The 23,360-nt window shown below is 39.2% G+C and overlaps 1 protein-coding gene across 1 annotated transcript in view; it reads left to right on the top strand.

Moving 5' to 3' along the window:
- LOC127635793 (autism susceptibility gene 2 protein-like) overlaps positions 1–23,360 on the top strand; it is a 421,414-nt gene that overhangs the window by 270,646 nt on the left and 127,408 nt on the right. The window contains exon 5 of the mRNA XM_052116015.1: positions 11,750–11,779. Coding sequence (XP_051971975.1) covers positions 11,750–11,779 — 30 coding nt within the window. The remainder of the gene's footprint in view (positions 1–11,749; positions 11,780–23,360) is intronic.

Genomic DNA, 23,360 nt, shown 5'->3' with positions numbered 1-23,360 from the left:
TTTTTAGATGGACGTTTTGATGAGTAAAACGTACCTCCCTAACCTAAAACTTGAAACTAACCCTAACCAATAGTGTCCTAAAAGATAAATGAGAGGTGAACACAACAGACCCACTTACCCTAAACCAACACCTAAACCTAACCAATAGGGTTTGCAAATGCGACATGAAAAGCAAATATTCTGAAGCAACCACGTCTATGGCACTTTTGTTTCACTTTCACTTTCTTTTAGAAAGTCCTTGGCTGGGCTCGAGACTCGGCTTCCGAGTCGGATGTCCAGCATAGAGCGCTACCGTTGAGCTACCATGCAAGTTAATCAAATTGCAATAAGTGTGTAAATGTAGGGAAGTCTGTAATACAAGTGTTATTGATTTCCAATAATGTGCTATAGTAAAAGTGTTTCAGGATCATAACATAGCAGTGTGGGAGTAATAGAGCGAAAAATAGAGTACGTATTTATAAATCTTAATCGTCGTGATATTTTTGAAAGTTAATAAAACACTCTGTTTTTGTTGCACCTCTAGTGTTAATTTTATACCAGGGAACTTCAGCGAAACGTAGAATACGGCACGTTAACCTCAGTTTGCAAAAATTTTGTTATAGTAATGTTCATTCTATAAGACTAGGTTGTATATATCTGTATGCATATGAATCTTTTGAAATACAGTATAAATTATTGTCTCTATTCTTAACATGTTAAATCAATAGTTTTATATTTTTCCATCGCATCGTCTTTTTGTCAGATTTTTTGATACTTTTTGGCATCAAATCAATCTTTTTAATGTTGCAATTCACATCAACTTGACTTTGTGTCAGGAGTGCACCTACCACGCCTTAAAATGCTGCCTCTATAGGTAGCTTACTAGGTTTGAAAACAGAGCGTCATTATTTGTGCTCTCTTCAGTTCTTTAGGTTCATTTCAATTTCAGAGCTTGTGGTCAAAACGAATAAGGTCTGGAGAAAGTGTCACATTGGGGAGAAAATTGCCTGCAGATGTTGGCGAGGTGTTTAAGTGAGAAGGTGGGGCGCACGATTAGACTGGAGGTTATTAGGCTAGGCAACAGATGACTGCTTCCTGACAGGACATACTTTAATGGAAAAGTGCGAGGGAGAGAGTGAGCGAGAGCCGCTAGGCTGGTTAAGGAGACGTTGTTTGCCCTCCTGGCTGTCCTGCTTCCCTCCTCATTTGTTCCTCCTTTCCCTCATGCTGCCATTCTGTAAGATGACAGCTGGACGTCAAACAGATGCTGTGTGAATTAGTCCCTGAATGTCAATAGTCCAGATCCCAGAGCTCTTAATGGCCTAACCCAGTCAAAGGTGTCGAGATACATTTCCTTCTCCTTGCTGCTCCAGCTGACAGCAGCACTGCTGTGTTTTTTCTGCAGTGAGGTTATATTTCAGAAGGGTTTAATGTGAAAGGCCAATGGAGAACACGGAGATGGGGTCACAGGGGCAGATGATTAGCAGTGACTCTGTCACCCACCCAAAATCTGCCATATTTATGCCCTGTCAGGTTTTGTTTTAGTTGGAAATATGAGCTTGAGATGTTTTTATAAGCACAGAATACGTAAATACTGTATAAGTCAGTGGCTCCCTGTAATGTTAATTTAGATTAATGTAAATGGTTGTTGTTTGTGACGTGTGTGCATCCGTTAGATGGATCACACCAGTACCCTTATAAAATATAAAATATAAAATAATTTTATATTCAGTGCTTATGTACGGAATAATTGATGACGGAATGTTGAATTGCTTAAACTGCGGTTACCACACCTTAAGACATCAACATTGAGTTTCATCTCAAGACATTTTCTGGTTTCCATCCCTAAAATGCTCTTATGAGAGAAAGTACTTTCTTTCGCCACGGATTCAGCATCTTGCTTTGATACGTTGCCGAGCCGACGTTGCTAGTTCCAAAACGTTACTTCAGAACTAGCAATGGAGGCTTGCGAGGTTTGCGCTGCTTTACTGGAGTAACAAGTTAGTGCGTTTGTGTGTGTGTGTCACTTCTGGGATTAGCTTTTTTAGTTGCAGCTCTTGTCAGAAGTAACATCGCTTCAATATTCCCGTTGTAAACCGTAATAACTTTTTTCATCCCCACTGAGATGACGGAGTGCACTGACATGACAACTCTGTTTTTCTCTCACGAGTATGTTTGGGCCTTAAGTGTGTGCGTTACGCGTATAATGTGTGTCCATGAGTGTGGGAGTGTGTGTGTGTGTGTTTGAGAGAGGGGGCACAATGGTCTGTGGGTTTCTCCACAGATATTTCAGATAAAATATTTGTACTTAACAAGTGTATCTAGCTTTGATACTGCTCAAGCCCTCGTTGCTAATTCATTCACATTAGAACTAGCAACGGAGGATGCGCTTCTCTTCGGCATAGGGTTGAAAAGGGTTGTGCATGCGGTTGTGATTGTGCGCTCGAGTGTGTGTGTGTGTAAATGCGGGGCAGACGAGGGAGTGCAAGGGCTCGTTTTAACCAAAATTGAAATAAATTAAGGATATTTTACATATAGTTTGATGTTCTTAACCGATTTACTTTAACAAATGTCTTTGTTTTAATTGGGTTTTTGTTGTGGTAGCCTGTACGGCTCTTTCAAATAACTGAAATTATTTGGTGAAGTGATATGGAACCGTTATGGATGATTGAGAATCAAAAAGATGATTGAGAATGAAAGGATGAAAACAATTTATATATTTGGCATTAGGGCTGGGTATAGTTTAAAATTGTAGATATCGATATATCTTGACTTCGATACCGGTTCTTAAACGCTACTTTTTTTCGATACCTATTTTATGAAATCCATTTTAACAAAACATTACCTCAAAAAAAACTTTGGTTTTATGTTCTCAGTTTGTTGACTTTTTTTTACAGACTCAAAGACTCATCTCCTGAGCCTTCTGGTCTCCTCATGACAGGGTCAGAAGCTATAACATTAATGTGAAGAGGGGGAAAAAAAAAACAAGAAAGCTAAACTGTTAATTCAGCCAACCTTAAGGATAATCGTGGTTTAACAAGATAACTAGTTTAATGTATGTTAAACTTGATCAGTAACTGTCAACCGTAAAGCATTTTTAGCATCGATAAATCTAGCTATCTATAGCCATACATCCAAAGAATATCTAATGTTACGTAGGTCCCAGTTTATAGGACTAAGTCATCGCGCACAGAAACGTTAATTTAAGAAGTACACAAGCATGTACCACTACAAGTTAGCCGATTTTGTTTGTTGGTTTGTTTGCTAAACGTTAACCTTACCTGTCGGCGCCCCAGTCATAGCGCCACTGCATTCATCAGTAGTTTTGGAGGAGGACTCGTGTGGTGGGCATGAGGACGCTGAGAGGATGACTGCACAGGCTCAGTCTTCTTGCAGTCGGAGACGGAGCAACTTTCTGCTCTTAAGTTTATTCCGTGCACTGTCAAGTGCTTCATCAGATTTGTCGTGTTGCCGGTCTTGGCAGCAATTATCTTGTTGCAAATATTGCATTGTGCTTTTGGCATCGAGCCTGGTGAAATGTAGCCACACTTTTGATCTTTTCCACATCTTTTCCATCTATGGGGTCGGGACGCATAAACACTACAGCCTCACGTGTGAGACGTGTCTCTGGGCGTAACCGGCGTAAACTAGTGTTTTTCCTTGATGCCTAAAAACAGCCAATCACCAGCACACATATGTGTATCCTCGATTTTTGCTTCTTTTTAAAAAAGAAAAAGAAAAGAAACACAGACGAGTCAAATTATTATTATTATTTTGTTTTGTTTGTTAGAATTCAACATTATGCCACACATGCTGTCGATTGTCTTATCTTGTATTAAACTCGGAATACTCCTTTAAGAATAGTTGCTGTGAAGGATGAAATAAAGTGCATTTACGAAAAGTTTTAGTATGCTGTGTATGAACAAGACAACATTTTTAACTAATCTTTGACTCATCATTACTTTACCTGTTACAAAGTCGCCTTAGTACACATTGGTTCTCAGTAGCTTGCTCGGCGTGGCACTGACATTATAGGTAGACTGATATTTCAGTTTTACCGATTAATCTGTGCCAATAGTTGCTTATTGGAACTATCGTTATTGGCTCAAATCTGTGCAGATAGTTGACGATAGTATTTTCATAATTTCTTCATTTCAAAATAAGAGTCCCTGGTGTATTTCAGGCTTGTTTATACTTAAATGTCTCATTTTATATACCAAATATAATTTTTTTCTGGTTATTTTGGGGATTTTGGTTTAACAATAAACTGCATCTGAGATTTTATTAATTTAGGACTCTTTGTCTGTGCCCGTCATAGTAAAGAAACTTTTTTGCCAAAAATAAAAATATTTTTTTTGGCATTATAAAAATCGATTAATCTGTTATTGGCCTTCCCCACCACCTTAGTTATCGGGTATCGGCAAACTCCACCATCATTCAACCTCTAAATGATATAGCTCACTTTTGGTGATCGGCTGGCGAAAGTAAGCAATTTCAAGCTCGCAGCACACAGCATCAGAGAACATTTCCTTTCTCTCTGTGGCCCAATACTCAGAGCCTCACTCTCAGCAGAAATTACAAGGCACGCCGCCATTTTCTCTTCAAAGTGTCTGACTCTTAGCCGGCACTGGCTTGGCCTGCTTTTGCTTTCTCTTTCTCTCTCCCTTCATCCTTTTTTACCCATCTCCCCCCTCCACACACACACAAACACGCTGCCTCCTTTCTGCCATGCAAAGGGTGGGAGCTTCAGGCCTTGATTTGCCAACATATTTCCAATGATTAAAACGTAATTAGCGCTAGCGAGCGCCTCCTCCCTGGCTAATTTCACTGCACGCTGTGACACGCAGGCGGCCGGCGGCGACACGGCCCCAGTGGCAGATGGAGAAGCAGGCAGCAGGAGAGGAAAAACCATTTTGCCGCGCCATAGTTTGCATCAGAAAACCATCAGGACGCACAGCTTTTTCGGTGGGAGGTAGGAAGAGAGCGATGGAGACAGGGAGAAAGAGAATCAGGGAGGAGGAGGGGAGGTGGGGCACACAACTCTCCGTGGCAGCACATCAAATTGGCACTGTAAGAAGTGACCCTGGCAATGGTTTCTATTGTTCAAGCTGTCCCCCACCGCCACCCACCATAGCCCACAGGCAGAGGGTGAAATAGCAGAGGGAAGACGAGGAGAAGGAGGGAGAGGGAGCGTACCAGCCAATCCTCAACCTTCAGTACCCCCGCTGCCTCTGTAATCAAGCACAGATCAGTCTCAATTAATTTCAGCGCTCATTGACGGTGCCAATTACAACACAATGGCAAATAGACCATGAAATGGAACGTCAAATACTTTGCGTCCTAACTTGACATTTGACTGCGGTTTTGCATCAATGACTGTTAAGACAGAACAGATTTCTCTATGTGTCTGCAAACACACTGTTTTCGAACATATTTTTAAGCGTATTTCCGTAGCGTTTGCTGTGCTTGGCTTGTAGCAGGGCTGAATTTGTATCGCCCATTTATCGTTGTGTTGGCTTTGCACCAGCGTGGTTTGGAGCGCTGTGCACACATGCAGGTTTGATGTGGGCTCTGAGGTTTTCATTCAAGGAGTCTGGCTAAGCTCGGAGCCTTGGACAATGGCATAACATAATTATACAAGCTCAAAAAATTACTGCTTTCACCCCTTTATTGTCTACTAATGTTACCCGCAGTTACGAAACCACTGGGAATTAATTTGGCCGAACTTGATAAAAAAAGATCTTTAATGGATTTAAAGACGTTTTAATGTACATGCTGTGTTTCTGTTAATACGTTTGTGGCTGTTTTTGAGTGTGTGGGTTTGTGGGGTTATTTCCTCATTTCAAATTATATTGAACACTAGTCAGACTTGCATTCTACTGAAAATAATATTCTGGCTTCAATGCAAGTTAAGCTCAATCTAATCATTTGTGGCGTAATGTTTATCACTACAAATATTTATCGTCCCTCTTTTTAAAAAAAATAAAATAAAATAAATAAAAATAAACATTTAGTTATTTGTCAGCTATGTTACATTGTCATGGCAACAAAGTTGTAATATCAGATATAACTGCACACCGAAAAGGTTTGTAAGCGACGTTATTACACTAAAATCATGTAAGCATGCACATCTTGTGGTTGTACTTTTAAAGCGGTGAGTATTATATTTTTTTCCCATTCACTTCCATTGTAAGTGTGTGTGTGCATGTGCGTGCGTGCGTGCGTGCGTGCTTGCGTGCGTGCGTGTGTGTGTTTATATACAATTTAAACTTCAAAATGCATATACAGTTGAAGTCAGAAGTTTGCATTCACTTTGGCTGAAGTAATTAAAAACACCTTTTAACAACTCCACAGATTTCATTCAAGTTATTATCTACTTTGTGCATGACACAAGTCATTTTTCTAATAATTGTTTACAGACAGATTGTTTCACTTTTAATTTACTATATCACAATTCCAGTGGGTTGGAAGTTTACATACACCAAGTTCACCAACTGTGCCTTAAAGCAGCTTGGAAAATTCCAGAAAATTATGACAAGCCTTTAGGCAGTTAGCCAATTAGCTTCTGATAGGAGGTGTACTGAATTGGAGGTGTACCTGTGGATGTATTTTAAGGCTTTGCTTGACATCTTGTGAAAATCAAAATAAATCAGCCAAGACCTCAGAAAAAAATTGTTGACCTCCACAAATCCTTGGAAGCAATTTCCAAATGCCTGAAAGTACTCAAGTATAAACACTATGGGACCACACAGCCATCATACTGCTCAGGAAGGAGACGTATTCTGTGTCCTAGAGATGAATGTAATTTGGTGCAAAAAGTGCAAATCAATCCCAGAACAACAGCAAAGGACCTTTTGAGGATGCTGTAGGAAACAGGTAGACAAGTATCTATATCCACAGTAAAACAAGTCCTATATCTACATAACCTGAAAGGCTGCTCAGCAATGAAGAAGCTAGTGCTCCAAAAATGTTTGACCCAAATTAAACAATTTAAAGGCAATGCTACCAAATACTAACAAAGTGTATGTAAACTTCTGACCCACTAGGAATGTGATGAAAGAAATAAAAGCTGAAATATATAATTCTCTCTACTATTATTCTGACATTTAACATTACTTAAAATAAAGTAGTGATCCTAAGTGACCTAAGACAGGGAATGTTCTCTACGACTGAATGTCAGGAATTGTGAAAAACTGAGTTTAAAGGTTTATGTAAACTTCTGACTTCAACTGTATCTTCTAAAAGTTAAGTCATACTCTACAATTATGTGAATGCAGACACTTCTAGCAACTCAAGTTTGATTTTGTGTATTGTGTACAAAATATGTCAGACCGAACTCAACGCCAGTTCGCGTTTTATTCTCAAAGTTACCGCAAGAGGCACTAAAGCGTACATTAGTGTGAACTGTCTGCATCTACTGTGAGTCATCTTTCAAGTCAAATTCTGTAATGGCAGAGCAACAGTTTGAAGAAATATTACTGAGCAAGAAAGTTAAAGTCAGTGTATTTATAGTAACTTACCTGAAAAATAACACATCTGGTTTTTGTGGCATCTCTAGTAACTCTATTACTCCTTGAGTACAGAGGTTTTTACCACCAAAGTAACACAAAAACGCACTTTAATATGTTCAACTGGACTGCCTGTTGGCAATTTCTTGCCTTAGAAGTACACAGACATTGACTAAATGCCACAAAATAGTTTTTTTTACAGTATGTGCATTGCTCTTTATTTCTCCTGCAATGCTGAAGTACAGACTGCATGAACACAGCAGGGGGAGAAAGGATCTGTTACACTATTGTTCTCATTCTGAGGCTTAATCAGTTTCTTGCTCTTCCTTTTTTCTGAAGCTGAGTTGAGTGCCTAGTCAAGAAGTGTTAACTAAAGCAGATGGCTGTATTGTTCCACTGAGGCCATTGGCTGTTTTTAATAAGCTCAACATGCTATATTGATCCGCAGCCAATATCAATTGGCGAAGTGTTTGGCTTTAAAATTAACAGCGCACCAGAAAAATGCATGAAAATGCTGAGATGAATTTCCAAGTTAATCCATCCAATATGAGTGTATTACTAGTGTTTTGGAGAAAGTAAATATGTTGGGCTGACCATCATAATTTTTCTACTATTTTTGACTCAACACTTGTCAGCATTATTTACTGTTATGTTCTTTATTTCAGTCAATGTGAATGACAGTTTGCTACTTTATTTTGCAGTTGATAGACTTTAGGAAACAAAGTAGTAGTTCAGATTTCTGGAGAACATTGTTTTAAGGACCCCATTAATTTTGTGACATTTATTCCATATCTAATAGCTTTCAAGCCATCTATACTCTATTTTAGTGTACTCCTAAAAGTACACTAAATACACCTTTAAAATGTAAAATGCATCTTTTCTTCTGGGAAACAGACTAAAAAGTATTGGGGACACATCCTGCACTACACAGATTTATGTCCAATCAAATACTATCTGGAATGAAAATGTCACTCCCACTCCTACATATTATAAAACTGCACTCATTAAGCAATTTTAATAGGGTCTTTAATGGTTGAAGCACTCTAATATACTTTTTTTATTTTTACCATTTTTATTGATAGGAAAGTTGAGAGAGGACAGGAAATGATGGGGAGAATAGGAGAGAACAAGATCGCGAAATAACAGACTTGAACCTGCAGCTCCCTCAACATGTTGCATCACATGCTCTAACCACTAGGCCACAGCTCTAAAGATTATTGCTTCTCTCTGATAAAGACACACAAGCTTCCTGCCCTTACCTGTCAGATCTCATCTTACCTTTTTTGTTACTTTTACTTTACCCACTATATAGGTATTACCATTCACCCACACCTCCCTCTCTCCTCTTCTCTATCTTTTCGCCCGCCCTTCTCTCTGCGCCAGTGAGAAAATTTGCATACTTCTATTCTTAGAAAGAAGGCGCAAGAGGGAAAAAAGAAAGAATAATGACTGCAATTTCTTCCCTTTCTCTACTCACTGGCTTGCAAGAGAGTGTCGTTTAGCGGCACCTGTGTTAGCGACGGGCACAAGGATGTGAAGTGAAAGAGAGCAGTTGATTAAATCATCAAGTCGCAGCACAGAAAGTCAATTCTGCTCACCGTCTACAATGATATCCTTTTATCCTGACGTAATGAGCTATGGCACTTTTGCATCGGGTAATGCGATGAGTTCTATTAGTGCGTTCCATTTGCTTCACAAACCAGGGCGAGTCATTTCGTTCCTCTCATATCTCCACAATGAAAACAATAGGCTGCACAGCGTGGGGCACAGAGAGCAGTGACATGCCGATGGAGACACCAGTGGTGTTTTTTATGGATCACAACACACTGGGGGAAAAAAAATGAATTTTGCTCATTATTTTAACTCTTCATGAGCTCTGACTGCACCAATTGAGTGGTAGCCCTAGGCCTTTAGGAAGGTTGCATGCAGTTATACATTGGTTATTATGGTCCAGTACATGTAAAGGTGGTAGAACACTGTGTTATGTTTTGAGCATTTGCTTACTGAAAACATTTTATATGACAAGATATGATATACTGTATGATATGATACAATATGTTACAAATGAGTACAGGATAGGATAGGATAGTATTGTTGAGGGTAACAGTTGGGTCCCCAATATGAATATTGAGGAATATATATTAGAATATATTTTTGCATTACCCCATGTTTTGTTGCTCTCTCATGTGAATGACCTAAAGTAGTCCAGCCAACTGATTACCGCATAGTTATATCTACCACGGAATAAACAATAATTAAAAATGTGTACCGTAGCATGGTAGCGTCACACCGACCAGCCCTAATATGATGTGATACTGATTGTGTTTCATAGTGTTTTTACATTAATACGTATACAGTGCTGTTACAGGAGCAATAAGTTATTAATTTAAGGTGTGTATGTGCTTGGTGTGTGTGTCTGAGTGTTTATTGGTTATGAATAATACATGAGCCATGTATGTGTCAGCCAGCTCAATGCAGGCCCTCTGGAGTCCCTTTGGACTGGAGCTGTAAATTGGATGCTGTTCACCAGGCCCTTTATTGGGTCAGATGGACTCGGCTTGTGCAAGACAAAAACCTCCCCATTCGTCCCTCCTTCTCATTTCCTCCTTTTCTTTCCCTTGTGCTCAGACAGACTTGGGTAGGCATTGCTCCCATGACTGTCAATCATTCAGGGTTGCCACAGGGTGAAGTTCCACTGAGACCTTAAGCACCGCCCCTATAAGACCTTCATTAGGGAGTCCAAGCATAACTCCTAAACACATCTCCACAAGCCAAGTCTTCTGTCCGCCTCTAGCTAATTAGCAGATAAAGAATTAAGTGGAGCTTGAAATTGATATTGGGCAGAAAGTCTTAAATTCAGCATTTTAAAATAAATTCTGTATTTTTCTTTTTGTGTCATGGGCACAATTCTAATCATTTTATGACTGTCTGTTTGTCCAATCAGAATGGAGGCAGTGTTCATGAAGCCTGTTAGAAAACAATAATGTTTGCAGTTCTATTTGTTAATGCTAGTAGAAATTGACCAGAAATTGCCCACTTTGCCTTAAAATAGACAAAATCAGTGTTTCTCTTTGCCCCAATTAGAATCCCTGACATAGTGTTATTCTCTATCCACATAAAGATAGTTGGACTTGTACAGATTAATCCAAGGCACTCGATTTGTGTAGAAAAAAACAGTTAAAAAGCCTTTATTAAATCATGGCTTTATCAATAAAATTGGTGACAGATACACCTACGCGTTGCGGCTAAAGCCTTCGTCAGGGTGTGTATAACAGACAAAGTCACAGGTACATTTTTAAGTAGCAGTTAATTAATCAAATAGCAAACACCTGGTCACAGTATGCAAGGCAACCTGAAAGGAGAAAAATTCAACAATTGTTCAAAAAATGAAATCATGTCTCACACAATGAAGTTAAATGGAAAAAAAAAATAATAATAATAAAAAAAAAAAAAAAGTTTATAAAAAATTTAAATAAAATAAAAATAATAATAATAATAATTTACAAAAATGGTACAAAATCCAATTCACCATTTAAGCCTGGAGATGTAGTAGCTTTCAGTGTATAGATCCAAAAAGACTCTCTTTGTAATAGTTTGTTAACCCTATCTCCTCCTCTTATGGACTTAGGGACATGTTCAATGCCTATTATCTTCAATGTACTTGGGCTACCATGATCTGTATCTCTATAATGTATAACCATAGGGTATAGAGGGTTACAGACTCGAATAGCATTTTTATGTTCTGATAATCTTATCTTTAATTTTCTAGTAGTCCTTCCTATGTAAAAGCATCCACATGGACATTCCAACCTATCACAAATGAGGTATTGCAATTAATAAAAGATCTTATTTTAAATTCAGAGCCCGAGGTTACATCTCTAAACATTTTAGTCTTAATCATATTATCACAGTGATTACAGTTGCCACACCTGTAATTTATATTTGAAGAAATAGTACAAGTCCAATAGTTGGACTTGTACTCTAGTTGGTGTGTGGGCAAAAAATAAAAATACAAAAAAATAAAATAGCCCTGCTGGTGGTAATAGGCAGATGTAATGAGGCCTGGCCACTGAGCGAGATAAGAACAGCTTTTTCATGCTACAACTTTTATTACTTTGCTGATGAGCTGTGCAGTGGCAGACTGCTGAAATCAGATTTCCACATAATAATGGGGTTATATTAAAAAGTCACTGTTTATCTCTGTCGCATCGTGATTAAGAAGCATGCATTGAACTGATGTCGCCTTTGTCTTTCTCTTACAGTGTGACAGTGAGAGTGACCAAGAAGACAAGGTAAGATCATGCATTTTATTATTATTACAGACCTTACAAGATGGACACTATATTCTGAAGTATGTAATCTATCATATTATATTTTTACACCTTAAAGGGATAGTTCACCCAAAACTTTCTTTCTTCAGCAGGACTCAAATGAAGATTTTTAGAAGAATTTCTCAGCTCTGTAGGTCCTTTAAATGCAAGTGACTTAGTGCCAAAGTCTTGAAACTCCAAAATCCACAGAAAAAGTAATCTATATGACTCCAGTGGTTAAATCCATGTCTTCAGAAGTGATATGATACGTGTGGGTAAGAAACAGATCAATATATATGTCATTTATTATCATAAATTCTCCTCTCTTCCCAGTAGGGGGTGATATGCATGAAGAATGTGAATCACCAAAAACATGTGAAATTGAAATTGAAGGAAAAAGGACTTAAATATTGATCTGTTTCTCACCCACACCTATCATATCACTTCAGAATAAATGGATTTAACATTTAGTCATCAGTCATCTGAGTACTTTTTTTGTTGCTGTTATATGGATTTTGGAGCTTCAAAATCTTGGCACTTCCATTGTATGGACCCTACAGAGAAATTCTTCTAAACATCTTTGTTTGTGTTCAGCAGATGAAAGAAAGTCATACACATCTTGGATGGCATGAGGGTGAGTAAATCATGAGAGAATTTGCATTTTTTTGGGTGAACTAACCCTTTAAATAGTGCAGTTAACTCAGCTCCTACCTAACGTACAAACCATTTCTTGTTGATAATTTTAACCTTAAATGTGGTATGTATTTTCATATTTTATAAACCTTTTAAGAAGTTTAAGTCTTCTTAAACTGCTGGTGATGATGTCATTCTGGTCATATCTGGTCATTATCACACATTGCAAGCACTGCTATTTCCTTCATCAAATGTTAATTATTATTAATAGGAATAGTAGTAGAAGTGGTGCAAGTATTAGTATTATTAATACTTTGTTGCATCATATAGACTTCTAAAACCATCTTTATTCTTTTATTAATCAAACCTGAATCAATGAAAATCCAATATTAGACTCTACTTAAAAGTGTTTCTATTTAATTAGAAGTACCATCTTGTTAATGACTGTGAGAAGCCTTAATTAACTGTGCATTAATTAACTAAATGGTGTGTGAAATTTTAAAAGAGCCATTACGAGATTCACAAGTTACATTTTACACATCTTAATGTGCAATACTTCCAACAGATTTATTTAAAGTACGATCCACAGGACATACAGAATGGTGATGGTGATTTACATATGCTATGTGGAGCTGAATCAGTCATACCCATATTATTATTTCAGTTATATTTATAGTGCAGTTATAACAAAATTAGACTATTATTTAACTATGTGAATTTCATTTAACACTGTTGAAGGCGTAGTTTGTCAAGCTTCCACAAAGCTTCCCAAGATACATCATACCACTTATTTATTGTCTACGACAAATCTGTGATTCCAAACACAGTTGATTTGTTTGCTCTTTGAAAGTTCTTCATTTGTTTTCTTTTATGTTTGTTTGATTGTTTGTTTTTATTTTTGAAACCAATTGTTAGTTTGATGACAACAACTCAGATTAGCCATGTCACTCAGAGCCCTTTTGTTGTGGCACGACAGAGATGTGCTGTGTAAGACATTAAGCGCTGTTTTGCTTGCTGTGTTCCTGCTTCTTATTATTCCTCTAATGATTTACACAATGTCATGTCAGTCTCGCTGCCTTTGATTAACTATGTGTCAAAACAATGGAAGGGCTTATTAGGTAAACAAAGCAACAAGAGCTCTCTCTCTTTCAAACACACACACATTCTCAAACACTTCAGATAGATCGCTCTCTGTCAATTACTCTATGTGCATCAAAACCTTGAGTGTGTCGAGTTAATAAGATACCAATCCATGATATTTTCAATGGCTTTGCTAATTGGGAATGAACGCAGTAGCAGTTTTTCCCTGCAATAGTAGTTAGAGCACACTATAAATTTGGCTGCCTAAGGGGAGGAGGCTTGTCACATTAATGGGTCAGTTCTTTTTATCCACGGACAAACTCTCTCTTTTTATACTCTTCTAGCTCAAATCAGGAAATGAAAAATAGACACTCTGGAGAAATCACTTCACTCCCACTACAAGAATGGATTAAATGGAAGGAAATGTGATAACAATGAGGCCTTTTTTCTCCCTCTATCCCTTCTATAATTGACAGTGGGCATGTGCACACTCCTTGCCATGAAGCTATGTCATAATGGCATTTCCTCTGACAGACAGAACACATGCATTTCTTCACAATCAGCGTTCTATGAGCGATTCCATCAAGCCTGCATGTAATGCATTATTATTGCTGAGAAAGTAGAGTGAAAGAAAGAGAGAATTGCTGAGATTGTTTAGAATTAGAGGCTCTGAGTTGTACTTTCTTTGAAGCCTGCTAAAAAAGGAAGGGGGTGGTGGATAACAGTGGTTCTCAACTGGTGGGTCGTAGGTCTAATGTGATTGCTAAATGCAATTAACAATGTAATCGTGCATAGTTTGGCAAGATTATCAAGTTTTAAAAGGGAGGGGGAAACGCTTCCTATATCTTTTGTTGTTTACATCAAAGGTTGTGTTGCGATCAGACTGTCAATTGGGAATGAGGCTATTATTAATGCAATATTTTGCCCAGTGTTTTTTTCATGAGTTAGTCACACTAAAGCACACTCCTGCTGTTGTTTATGCATTTACAAAATTGTCAATTTTCCTTTTCAGACTATCATGTTAATAATTTTGCAATGTTGGGCCTCTGCATTTACGTGTAATAATAACACTTTTCATGTGTGATTTTAAAGACATTTTAGTTACTTTTCTATGATTAACAATGTTGGTACTGGGTTGAAACCAGTTGAGAACTACTTGCATAAGCAATATCGTCCCACAGAATCACAATATTGTACCTTTTTTATATTATATAAAAAAAAAAATTGGTCTGTTTATCTGTATATATTGCAGTTATTTGAGATTGCATTGCATAATGCATTACATAAAACATGCACATTTACCAGCTCGTTTGAGCGCGATCAAATGGTATGGTAGCTTGACTGATAGAACTTTACGAGTACTGAAGAGAACGTGAGTCGACATGTGAGCCAAAAGCGTCATAGAAGCGCCACAAAATTACATGGTTGCTTCAGCAATCACGTTTTTCATCTCACATTTGCATTTAATTACGCTATCGGTTAGATTTAGGTTTAAGATTTAGGTAGGTTTGTTGATTTAAACATTACAGAGCATTAACCTTAAAAACCTCATCTGTTTGGGAGAGAATTTAACTCGCTTTTAGCGCCACTCAGTGGACATTTCTTCTTGAAACTGCCACGATATATCTCTGCTAACCACGTAAAATTAGTTTTCAACAGTCGCATCGTTTTCATGAGATCAGGCTGGAATAAGTTATATTAAAATGAAACAGTTATGAATGTCTGAATTGTTTATGCTGCAAAAAAGCAATCTTGTATTTCTTCAACCTGGTCTCATAGTGAAAACATGACTCCTACTGTATATATTTTTGCAAAGCTTGTTATACGTGTCTCCAGGTACAATTCCCTGCAGTTTCCAGGAGAAATGAACACTAGAGGCACTACAACAACTGTGCATTTTATTCACTTTCACTCAAATCATGACTTTAATGGCTGATTATGACTACATAAATACTTATTTTTCTCTCTATTACTCAGACCTTGCTATTTTATGATATCGACACCCTTTTACTCAAACACATCTTTTAAAAAACAATAAATTGTAATGCTTGTATTACAGACTTGCCTTCATACACTTCCAATATGAAGTCATAGAAGCAGCACAAAATGATGTGGTTGCTATAGAGAATATGCTATTTCATTTCACTTCTGCATTTTAAAACACTAATGGTTAGATTTAGGCATTAATGAGGTAAGGGTGTTTTTTTAACATCTCATATGTATTTTAAAACACTAATGGTTAAGTTAGGCATGATTTTGTAAAGATGTCTTTTTTAAACATCGCTTTTATATTTTAAAACCCTATTGGTTAGGTTCAGGCAAAAGTTTTAGGTTAGGGAGGTAAGTTTAAGTTTTTTGGTAAAATTCACCTTAATACCGCTTGTGAATATGACACCACTTTACTTGCCCAAGACGGGTGCCCCCATCTTGACATTTCACCAGAAACCTGCTGCCAAATGGTGATATGCTGCCAAATCGTGGTATACAGCACGTCAATTTTGAATTGCAAAAATGTTTTCATATTTACGTAAATATCATGAGACCAGGCTGATTGCCTTTGGTAATGGCTTTTATTAGTGAATGGAAGTCTTGAAAGCAGCAGCAGCAGCAGGTGTGTGTGTGTGTGTGTGTGTGTGCGTGTGCGCGTGTGCATGAAGTGCGAGAGTGTTTAATGACCTTTTGACATCTCGTTTGTGTTAGCTGGAGCAGAGCGAGAGATTTATTAAATGGTACAGTCTATACACTCTTCATCATGCAAGCTGGCCTATTCCAGCTGGAACCCGGCCCTAGACCTGCTGTCTGCCCTTTCTGGCTTGCCCTCCATTCTCTGTCTTTCCCCTGCTGGTGGATGAATTGGCAGCAGGCAGCCCAAGCAGGGCCCAGAATGCTCTGAAAACATTTGGCTGGCAACTGTGGCTTGCCTCCACCTTCCAGGCTCTTGGTTCTAGTTCTATCTCTGGCTGTCCTATTACTTTCTTTCTCTGTCTCCCTCCCTTGGTTTCTCGTTGCCAGGGATCTTGTTCTCACCACTCACCAAAACCTGCTCACCCACCAAACCCTAGGCCCTCGCCCCCCTGCCCCGATTTGTGTGCAACAGAAGTGTCTGTTATTAGAGAGAGCAGGTAGGACACTGTCTTCTCATTACCAGGCGCTCAGGGGGGATTATTATGTCTGGCGTGGCTTGCAGAGAGAGAGGTAGAGAGAGATTCCACTGCCTGACGGGCTGTTTGATGTTCCACGGCTGCCCAGATCCAATAATCGTCCCCCTTTCATGGCGCAGTTAACACTAACAGGTCTGCACCATCTGAGAGCATTTAAAGACCGTTGAGGCTCAAGTGAATCTGAGGCAACTTCAGCCAGCAACAAATCAGCACATGTGCTGAGGTTTAGTGCCTCTCTACCCTCAGAAAACCCTTTTTTTTTTTTTTGTTAGAGCCATGGTGCATTGAGTAGCACTTGTTCTTGTGGCACAGAAAATATGTTGTGCTTAATGGAATGCAGGTACGATTCTGGCTTGTGTTATGTTCCAATCTTGTCCCCCTTCTATGTCCTACTATTTTCCTGTCTCTCTTAACTGATCTGAAAATTAGAGCCATTAAGACTGTATGTGACGAGAATGTGAGTGGTGCTTGTTAAACTCATTTTGCCAGGGCTTTGTTATGATGTTGGTAAGGTGTTCAGAGTGTTTTTTGGCACATTTTAATGCTGTTACTGGGTTATTCTGGGTGGTTACTAGGTAGTTTCTTACTGGGCAAAGTCAAGAAAACCCACCCCTATATCTCTGACATTCTCATCCCTATAGATATTTCCACCGGATGAAAATGTCTGTTTACTTAGAAACACTTCATCTGAACAATCCACACAATTTTAGTAATCATTCATTTCCATAGCGGAAGTTGTACGCTAAAGGTTAATGCAATATGCATTAAAAATAAAATTAACTCTGGATTACACTGATGCACTTACTGTACAATGGAAGCGAGAGAGACCCTACTCTCTAAAATACTTATTGTTTCAAAAGTATATCCCAACGTATACCAACAATATGCATCTTAACAATTTTAGTCACTTACTAACTTTTCCTTGGTAAACGTATATCCAATTTTATGACTTTGTTGCCATTACGATGTAATGCCATTAACCCTGTAATTCCGGTAAGTTTGTGGTCCATCTTTAAAATTTAAACAACTTAAAGGTACACTCAGTGATTCCTGAGAAACACTGTTGATATTCAAGCTCAACTGCCAAAATAAACACACCCCTCCCTTCAGTGCTCCTTTGGAAGCTCCGCCCCAAACTTCTGCATCCGTCTTCAAGCCTTTTACCTCTTTGAAGTCTCTCTACTGCTGAAAAGCCTTGCTGATGTTGACGTGGCTCCTAGCCCTCATAATCCTTCTTTTTTTAGTTTATATTCATCTTACCTTTTTTCTTGGTCTGTATCCATTTGTCCTCGGAGTTTAGAACGTTTGCATCAGCCAGATTTGTCGTCGCTCTTCTAATGAATTTTCCTCTCGCTCTGCCCCCATTACCCATGCTGTGCACGTGCAAGAACCACCCCCTGTTGCTGATTGGCTTGAGTAGTTTTGTGTGGATCGATCCAATCCACTTTGTTTTTGTCCCATTTACAGAGCCAGGGCTGTGTACAAATACTTTTTTTATTTTTATTTTTTTAAAAGGAGTGACAACTCAAAATATTTTTTTTGGCTGTTAATTCAAATTAATGTGTATTGACAAATATTCCTGTAAGTACAAAATGAGCATTAATATTAGTGATGCTTACATTAGCAAGCACCAATATTAAAGGGGTCATGAAATGGAAAATCAAATTTTCATTAATATTTAGACATATACGAGGTGTATAAGGTAACTCAAAACTTCCTCCCCAGTCTAAAAAGAGGATTTATAGTTCCCACCTGTTTGAAACGTCATTTGCGTTCATTTTGTATAGTAAAACTATATATAAATGGACCCATCTGGACTATTTTGAAGTGTTTTGTGCATATAGCATGTATTGTACAGATGTCTTTGACCGTTGCCATGTTTAACCTGCCACTATAAAAAGATGTGGTGTCAAGTTACAATTCAGGATGGAGATACCATTCAGTTTCATTCAGCTACTCTGCTTGCTGTTCTTGTGCCCATCTGCACAATTTTTATTTGTTGGTGTATATAAACAAGCACTAGCTGAACGTCTTTGACTGTATGGATGTGATTTTGGCGATCTGCACCTTAGTGCACTGTGTGTGTGTCATGATTTACCGTGCTATAGACTGTGTGTGTGTGTGTGTGTGTGTGTGTGTGTGTGTGTGTGTGTGTGTGTGTGTGTGTGTGTGTGTGTGTGTGCAGATATCACCGTGGACTGCTTGTGTACCTGTCATAATATGATTTAAGTTTGGTAAAGGAACTGTTATTGATGAATGGGTCGATTAAAAACACTTGTACTTGACTGCAAAATCGTAAGTAAAAAGTTGAATTCATGAATATTTCATATGTCATGATTGTTTGATAGTTTATGATACTGATGTGCTTGAGTTCGGATGCAATGTGTTGGATGTGCTTTGTGTGTAAACCCTGAAATTTTGTTTAATAATGTTGTGGAGAGCTTGTTTATTCTCTTCCGATTGAGTTTCAAATATGGCTGTATTTGAGGGGCTGCACGATGTTAGCCAATCAGAACAGTGGGTGTTTACATTGAAGTTTAAAGGAGACACTTGTGCCAAAACCAAGCATTTCAGACAGAGGGCCGGAAAATTATATCATGAAACTATGACAGTTTTAGTGCAAATAAACTGACATTATCAGTGGACCTCAGGGAATATAATATTAAAAATAAATAGCATTTCATGACCCCTTTAAAAAAGCCTCTTTTCCACAGTTCTCATCATTTGTCATATATATTCAGTATATGTCAGTATGAACACATACTAAATACAAATAATTATTGTAACCACATTATAGGCACAGTGTCCTAAAGCTGTCTTTGTGTTTAAAGCTGAAGACCATTAAATACCCCATTGAAATGAGTGCAAAATGTGTTGAAAACTGGTTTTATGTGTACTAATCAATTATCAGCCCATTGCCTTCAAGAGGTAGCTGGAGATGACAGATCACACAGGCATGGAAAGATTAGTCTTAAGTACCTTTAAAGCATCCCACCTTTGGCTTTAAATGAACGTCCTTGTGCGTTTTAATGCACTCATTGAGACCCTAAAAGCACAAATAAGAGGACCTTCATCGCTGAACTCTTTTAACCCCTCACTCTTCTCAGGGGCCCTTCATGCATTTTTCTCCCCATCTGTGTGTGGCAAAGGGCAGAGGACACCATTTGAAAAGCAGTTGCAGTTTTATTAGCGCTTGTGCATTGCAGAAGTGCTGTAATTTCACTCTCTTTGGAGACCTGCACTTTAAAATGTTGCTTTGGAAATGTGTGGGTCCTTGACACGAAACCATGATCAGAATTGCCGATATCTTTGCAAAGATGTCTCTGCTTTCTACTGTTTTAGCTCTTGTTTTTCCTCATCCGCCTCTCCTCTCTCATCTTCTGGTGTTGTTTTCCCTGAGGCAGTTGGAGGAGGAGAAGGAGGAGGAGGGAGATGCACATTAGTTTCTCCATCACCCCGCAAGAGCACTGGCACATAAAAAACGTTTTTTATCTACGCGCCACACTTCGGCACGGTGAAGCGGGGCGGGTAATAAAGCTTTGCGAACGAGTTGTCAGTGGTAAAAGATTATGTGTTTTGCCCTCCCTGTATCTGACAAAGGAGGGAGGGGTGGAGGGAATAAGGGGAGGGAGCCGCACAGTGGTGTTTACAGGCTTGAGTGGGTGCTCGTGAGGCCGGGACAGAGGCTGATTGCTGTAGAGTGGCCTGTCAGCCGGTGATTTGTCATGTACTTCATCATCTACGCCAGTCTGCAGAGCATTGTCATAGCTAACATATCGCTCCACATTTGTACTCGGCCGTGTAGGAAATTTGTATTTACTTTGGGGTTGGGGGCGCGGGGAGGGAGGAAGATGTTGGGGGGGGGGTGTAATTTGTTCCTCGTGGATAATGTGAACCTGAGTGGAGCCGGATCATGGGTTAGTTGAAGTGATATTTTCCGGTAATGGTAGTCGTACATCATGGCTGTCAGACAGAGTTAGGAGGCATGCACATAACAGCTCCATTTCAGCCACTGCAAGCATCTGGGATTATTTTCCATAACCAAGTATGACATGACCGCTCTGCGAAGTGCATTAAATTTTTACTGGCTTTTCTTTCTTCGCTCCTTCCATCCCTCCCTCTCTCATTCCCTATGGTTCAGTGGTGTTTTCTATGAGCCATTCCTGATGCTGAGCAGTGGGGCATCAGGCTGGCAGTGTGATTGATGTTCAAGAGGCCCAGCGTCCCTCACAGAGGCTGGACCTTCACAAGCACCACAATGTCGCATTGGCACCGCAAAAGCTGTTGGCCCGCAGCTGCACAGCATTGCAGTCTCCCCTCTCTTACGCATGCATGCTCTTTTTCTCCCCAGTTGCTTTTATTTCTAATGGCGTGTTTATTTCTTAATTTCCTTCATATGATCCTTTTATTTTCAGGCAAGGTCAGCATTTTAAATGCCAGAATGGTGGAAGACAGATCATGTTTGTGTGGAAGGCTAATCGCTGGGATCCTGGGGGCGGTTGAGCAGGCAGTGCTCGTTATATGGGCCTACCGCAAAAATGATGTGCCGACCTTACAGAACTGTCAAACAGCAGAAGGATCGAGAGAGCAGGGAGAGATGCATGCTGCTTGATGGATAGGCAGGTCAGCAGGCTATGCAGTTACACAGCGCCCCCTCACCCCTTGCCACCCCTTTATTCCTGACTGCTAGACTGGTGCATTATGGGTGAAAAAGTGTGGCTCACTTATTGTTCTGGAGGACTGGTGCTGTTTAATTGACATCAATTAAATAGAACCTCTTTGTGTTTGAAAGCAGCATTATAGGGCATTGGAGGCTATTGATTTACCAGTGGACATTATACAGGCTTTATAGAGGAGACCAGGGCTAGTTGTTACACTCTTTCCTTCAGTGAGTAGTTCTCTAGTTAGGTTTATTTTTGAGAGATTTTGCCTTATTTGCCAGGAAAAAAGGATACAGTCCATGGAACAAACGTTGACCTTTTGTGACAATTTTTCCCAATAATGGGGCATATAACGTGTCCCCAACATCACATTTAAATATATACCTGCTTTAAACATTCTATGATAGGCTTTGTTTAAAAAAGTAAAACAGTAAAGCAATTTTGAAGCACACAATGATTCATGAAACAACAAAAAAGGAAACGGTAACGTACAAAAATATCAAAACATTGGTTTAGGACAACAAATATTGTAATTTATATATTGTATAAATCTATGACATTTAAACACATGTGATAACCTGCCCTGATAAAACTGTGACAACATGCCCTGAACTGATTTTCATTATAAAAAAATACCTTTGTCTTAAAAACACACCTACAAAATCTGCTTACAAAATAAAGTTGCCCCTTTCCTGTTTACCCAAGAGCAATAGAAAAAAATATGACAATTGTGAAAATTTACCCACCCCTAATTAACTAATATGCAAAACCTCTGCCATAGAAAACATATTTGTGCAAGTGGACTTTTGACTTATGAAAAATCTTTTGACAAATCTTATCATTACTGAGATATCTGTATAGCCATTGTGAGATATATATATATATATACTGATCAGCCACAACATTAAAACCACCAGCCTAGTGTTGTGTAGGTCCCCCTCGTGCCGCCAAAACAGCTCTGACCCATCGAGGCATGGAAAGCAACATCCACATGAATGCCAATGAATGGACCCAAGGTTTCCCAGCAAAACATTGCCCAGAGCATCACACTGCCTCCGCTGACCTGTCTTCTTTGCATAGTGCATCCTGCTGCCATCTCTTTCCCAGGTAAATGATGCACACACACACGGCCATCCACATGATCCAAAAGAAAACGTGATTCGTCAGACCAGGCCAACTTCTTCCATTGCTCCATGGTCCAATTCTGACGCTCACATGCCCATTGTAGGTGCTTTCAGCAGTGGACATGGACCTTCTGACTGGTCTGCGGATACGCAGCCCTATACGCCTTCACTCCCCACCTGCATCAATGAGCCTTGGGCATCCTTGACCCTGTTGCTGGTTTACCGATTGTCCTTTCTTGGACCACTTTTGGTAGGTACTAACCACTTCATACCGGGAACACCCCACATGCGCTGCAATCTAGCAATCACAATTAGGCCCTTGTCTCAGATCCTTATGCTTTGCCCATTTTTCCTGCTTCCAACACATGAAATTCAAGAACTGACTGTTTACTTGCTGCCAAATATATCTCACCCCTTGATAGATGCTATTGTAATGAGATAATAAATGTTATTCAATTCAGAGTTGTTATTCTGTCTGTGGTTTTAATGTTGTGGCTGATTGGTGTGTGTGTGTGTGTGTGTGTGTGTGTGTGTGTGTGTGTGTGTGTGTGTGTGTGTGTGTGTGTATGTATGTATATATATATATTTTCAATTCAACCTGTATACTCCTGTATATGCCCCTTTTTACACAATGTAATATAAGTCTCAGGTGTTCCCAGAATGTGTCTGTCAAGCGGCTCTAGCGAGGAGATAAATATGATGGTCTGTGCGATGCTCGCTTAGGTTTTAATGAGGGCGGATCTAAGCTACTCGGGCGGATCTCTTTGCCAGCCGTGGGCGGTACCTTTCCCCTTTTGACGTCATAAGGAGCTGCAAACCTGAACGGCTCGTTCAGAGACACTGTTTTTTTATTGATGGGGTAAGGAAAGAATCGAGGTGATGGTCTTTTACCATATTTTGTGGT

Source organism: Xyrauchen texanus, chromosome 43, assembly GCF_025860055.1.
Source record: "Xyrauchen texanus isolate HMW12.3.18 chromosome 43, RBS_HiC_50CHRs, whole genome shotgun sequence".
Classification (NCBI taxonomy): domain Eukaryota; kingdom Metazoa; phylum Chordata; class Actinopteri; order Cypriniformes; family Catostomidae; genus Xyrauchen; species Xyrauchen texanus.
Note: the sequence above shows the minus strand (reverse complement) of the source record. Positions and strands in the feature narration are given on the sequence as shown.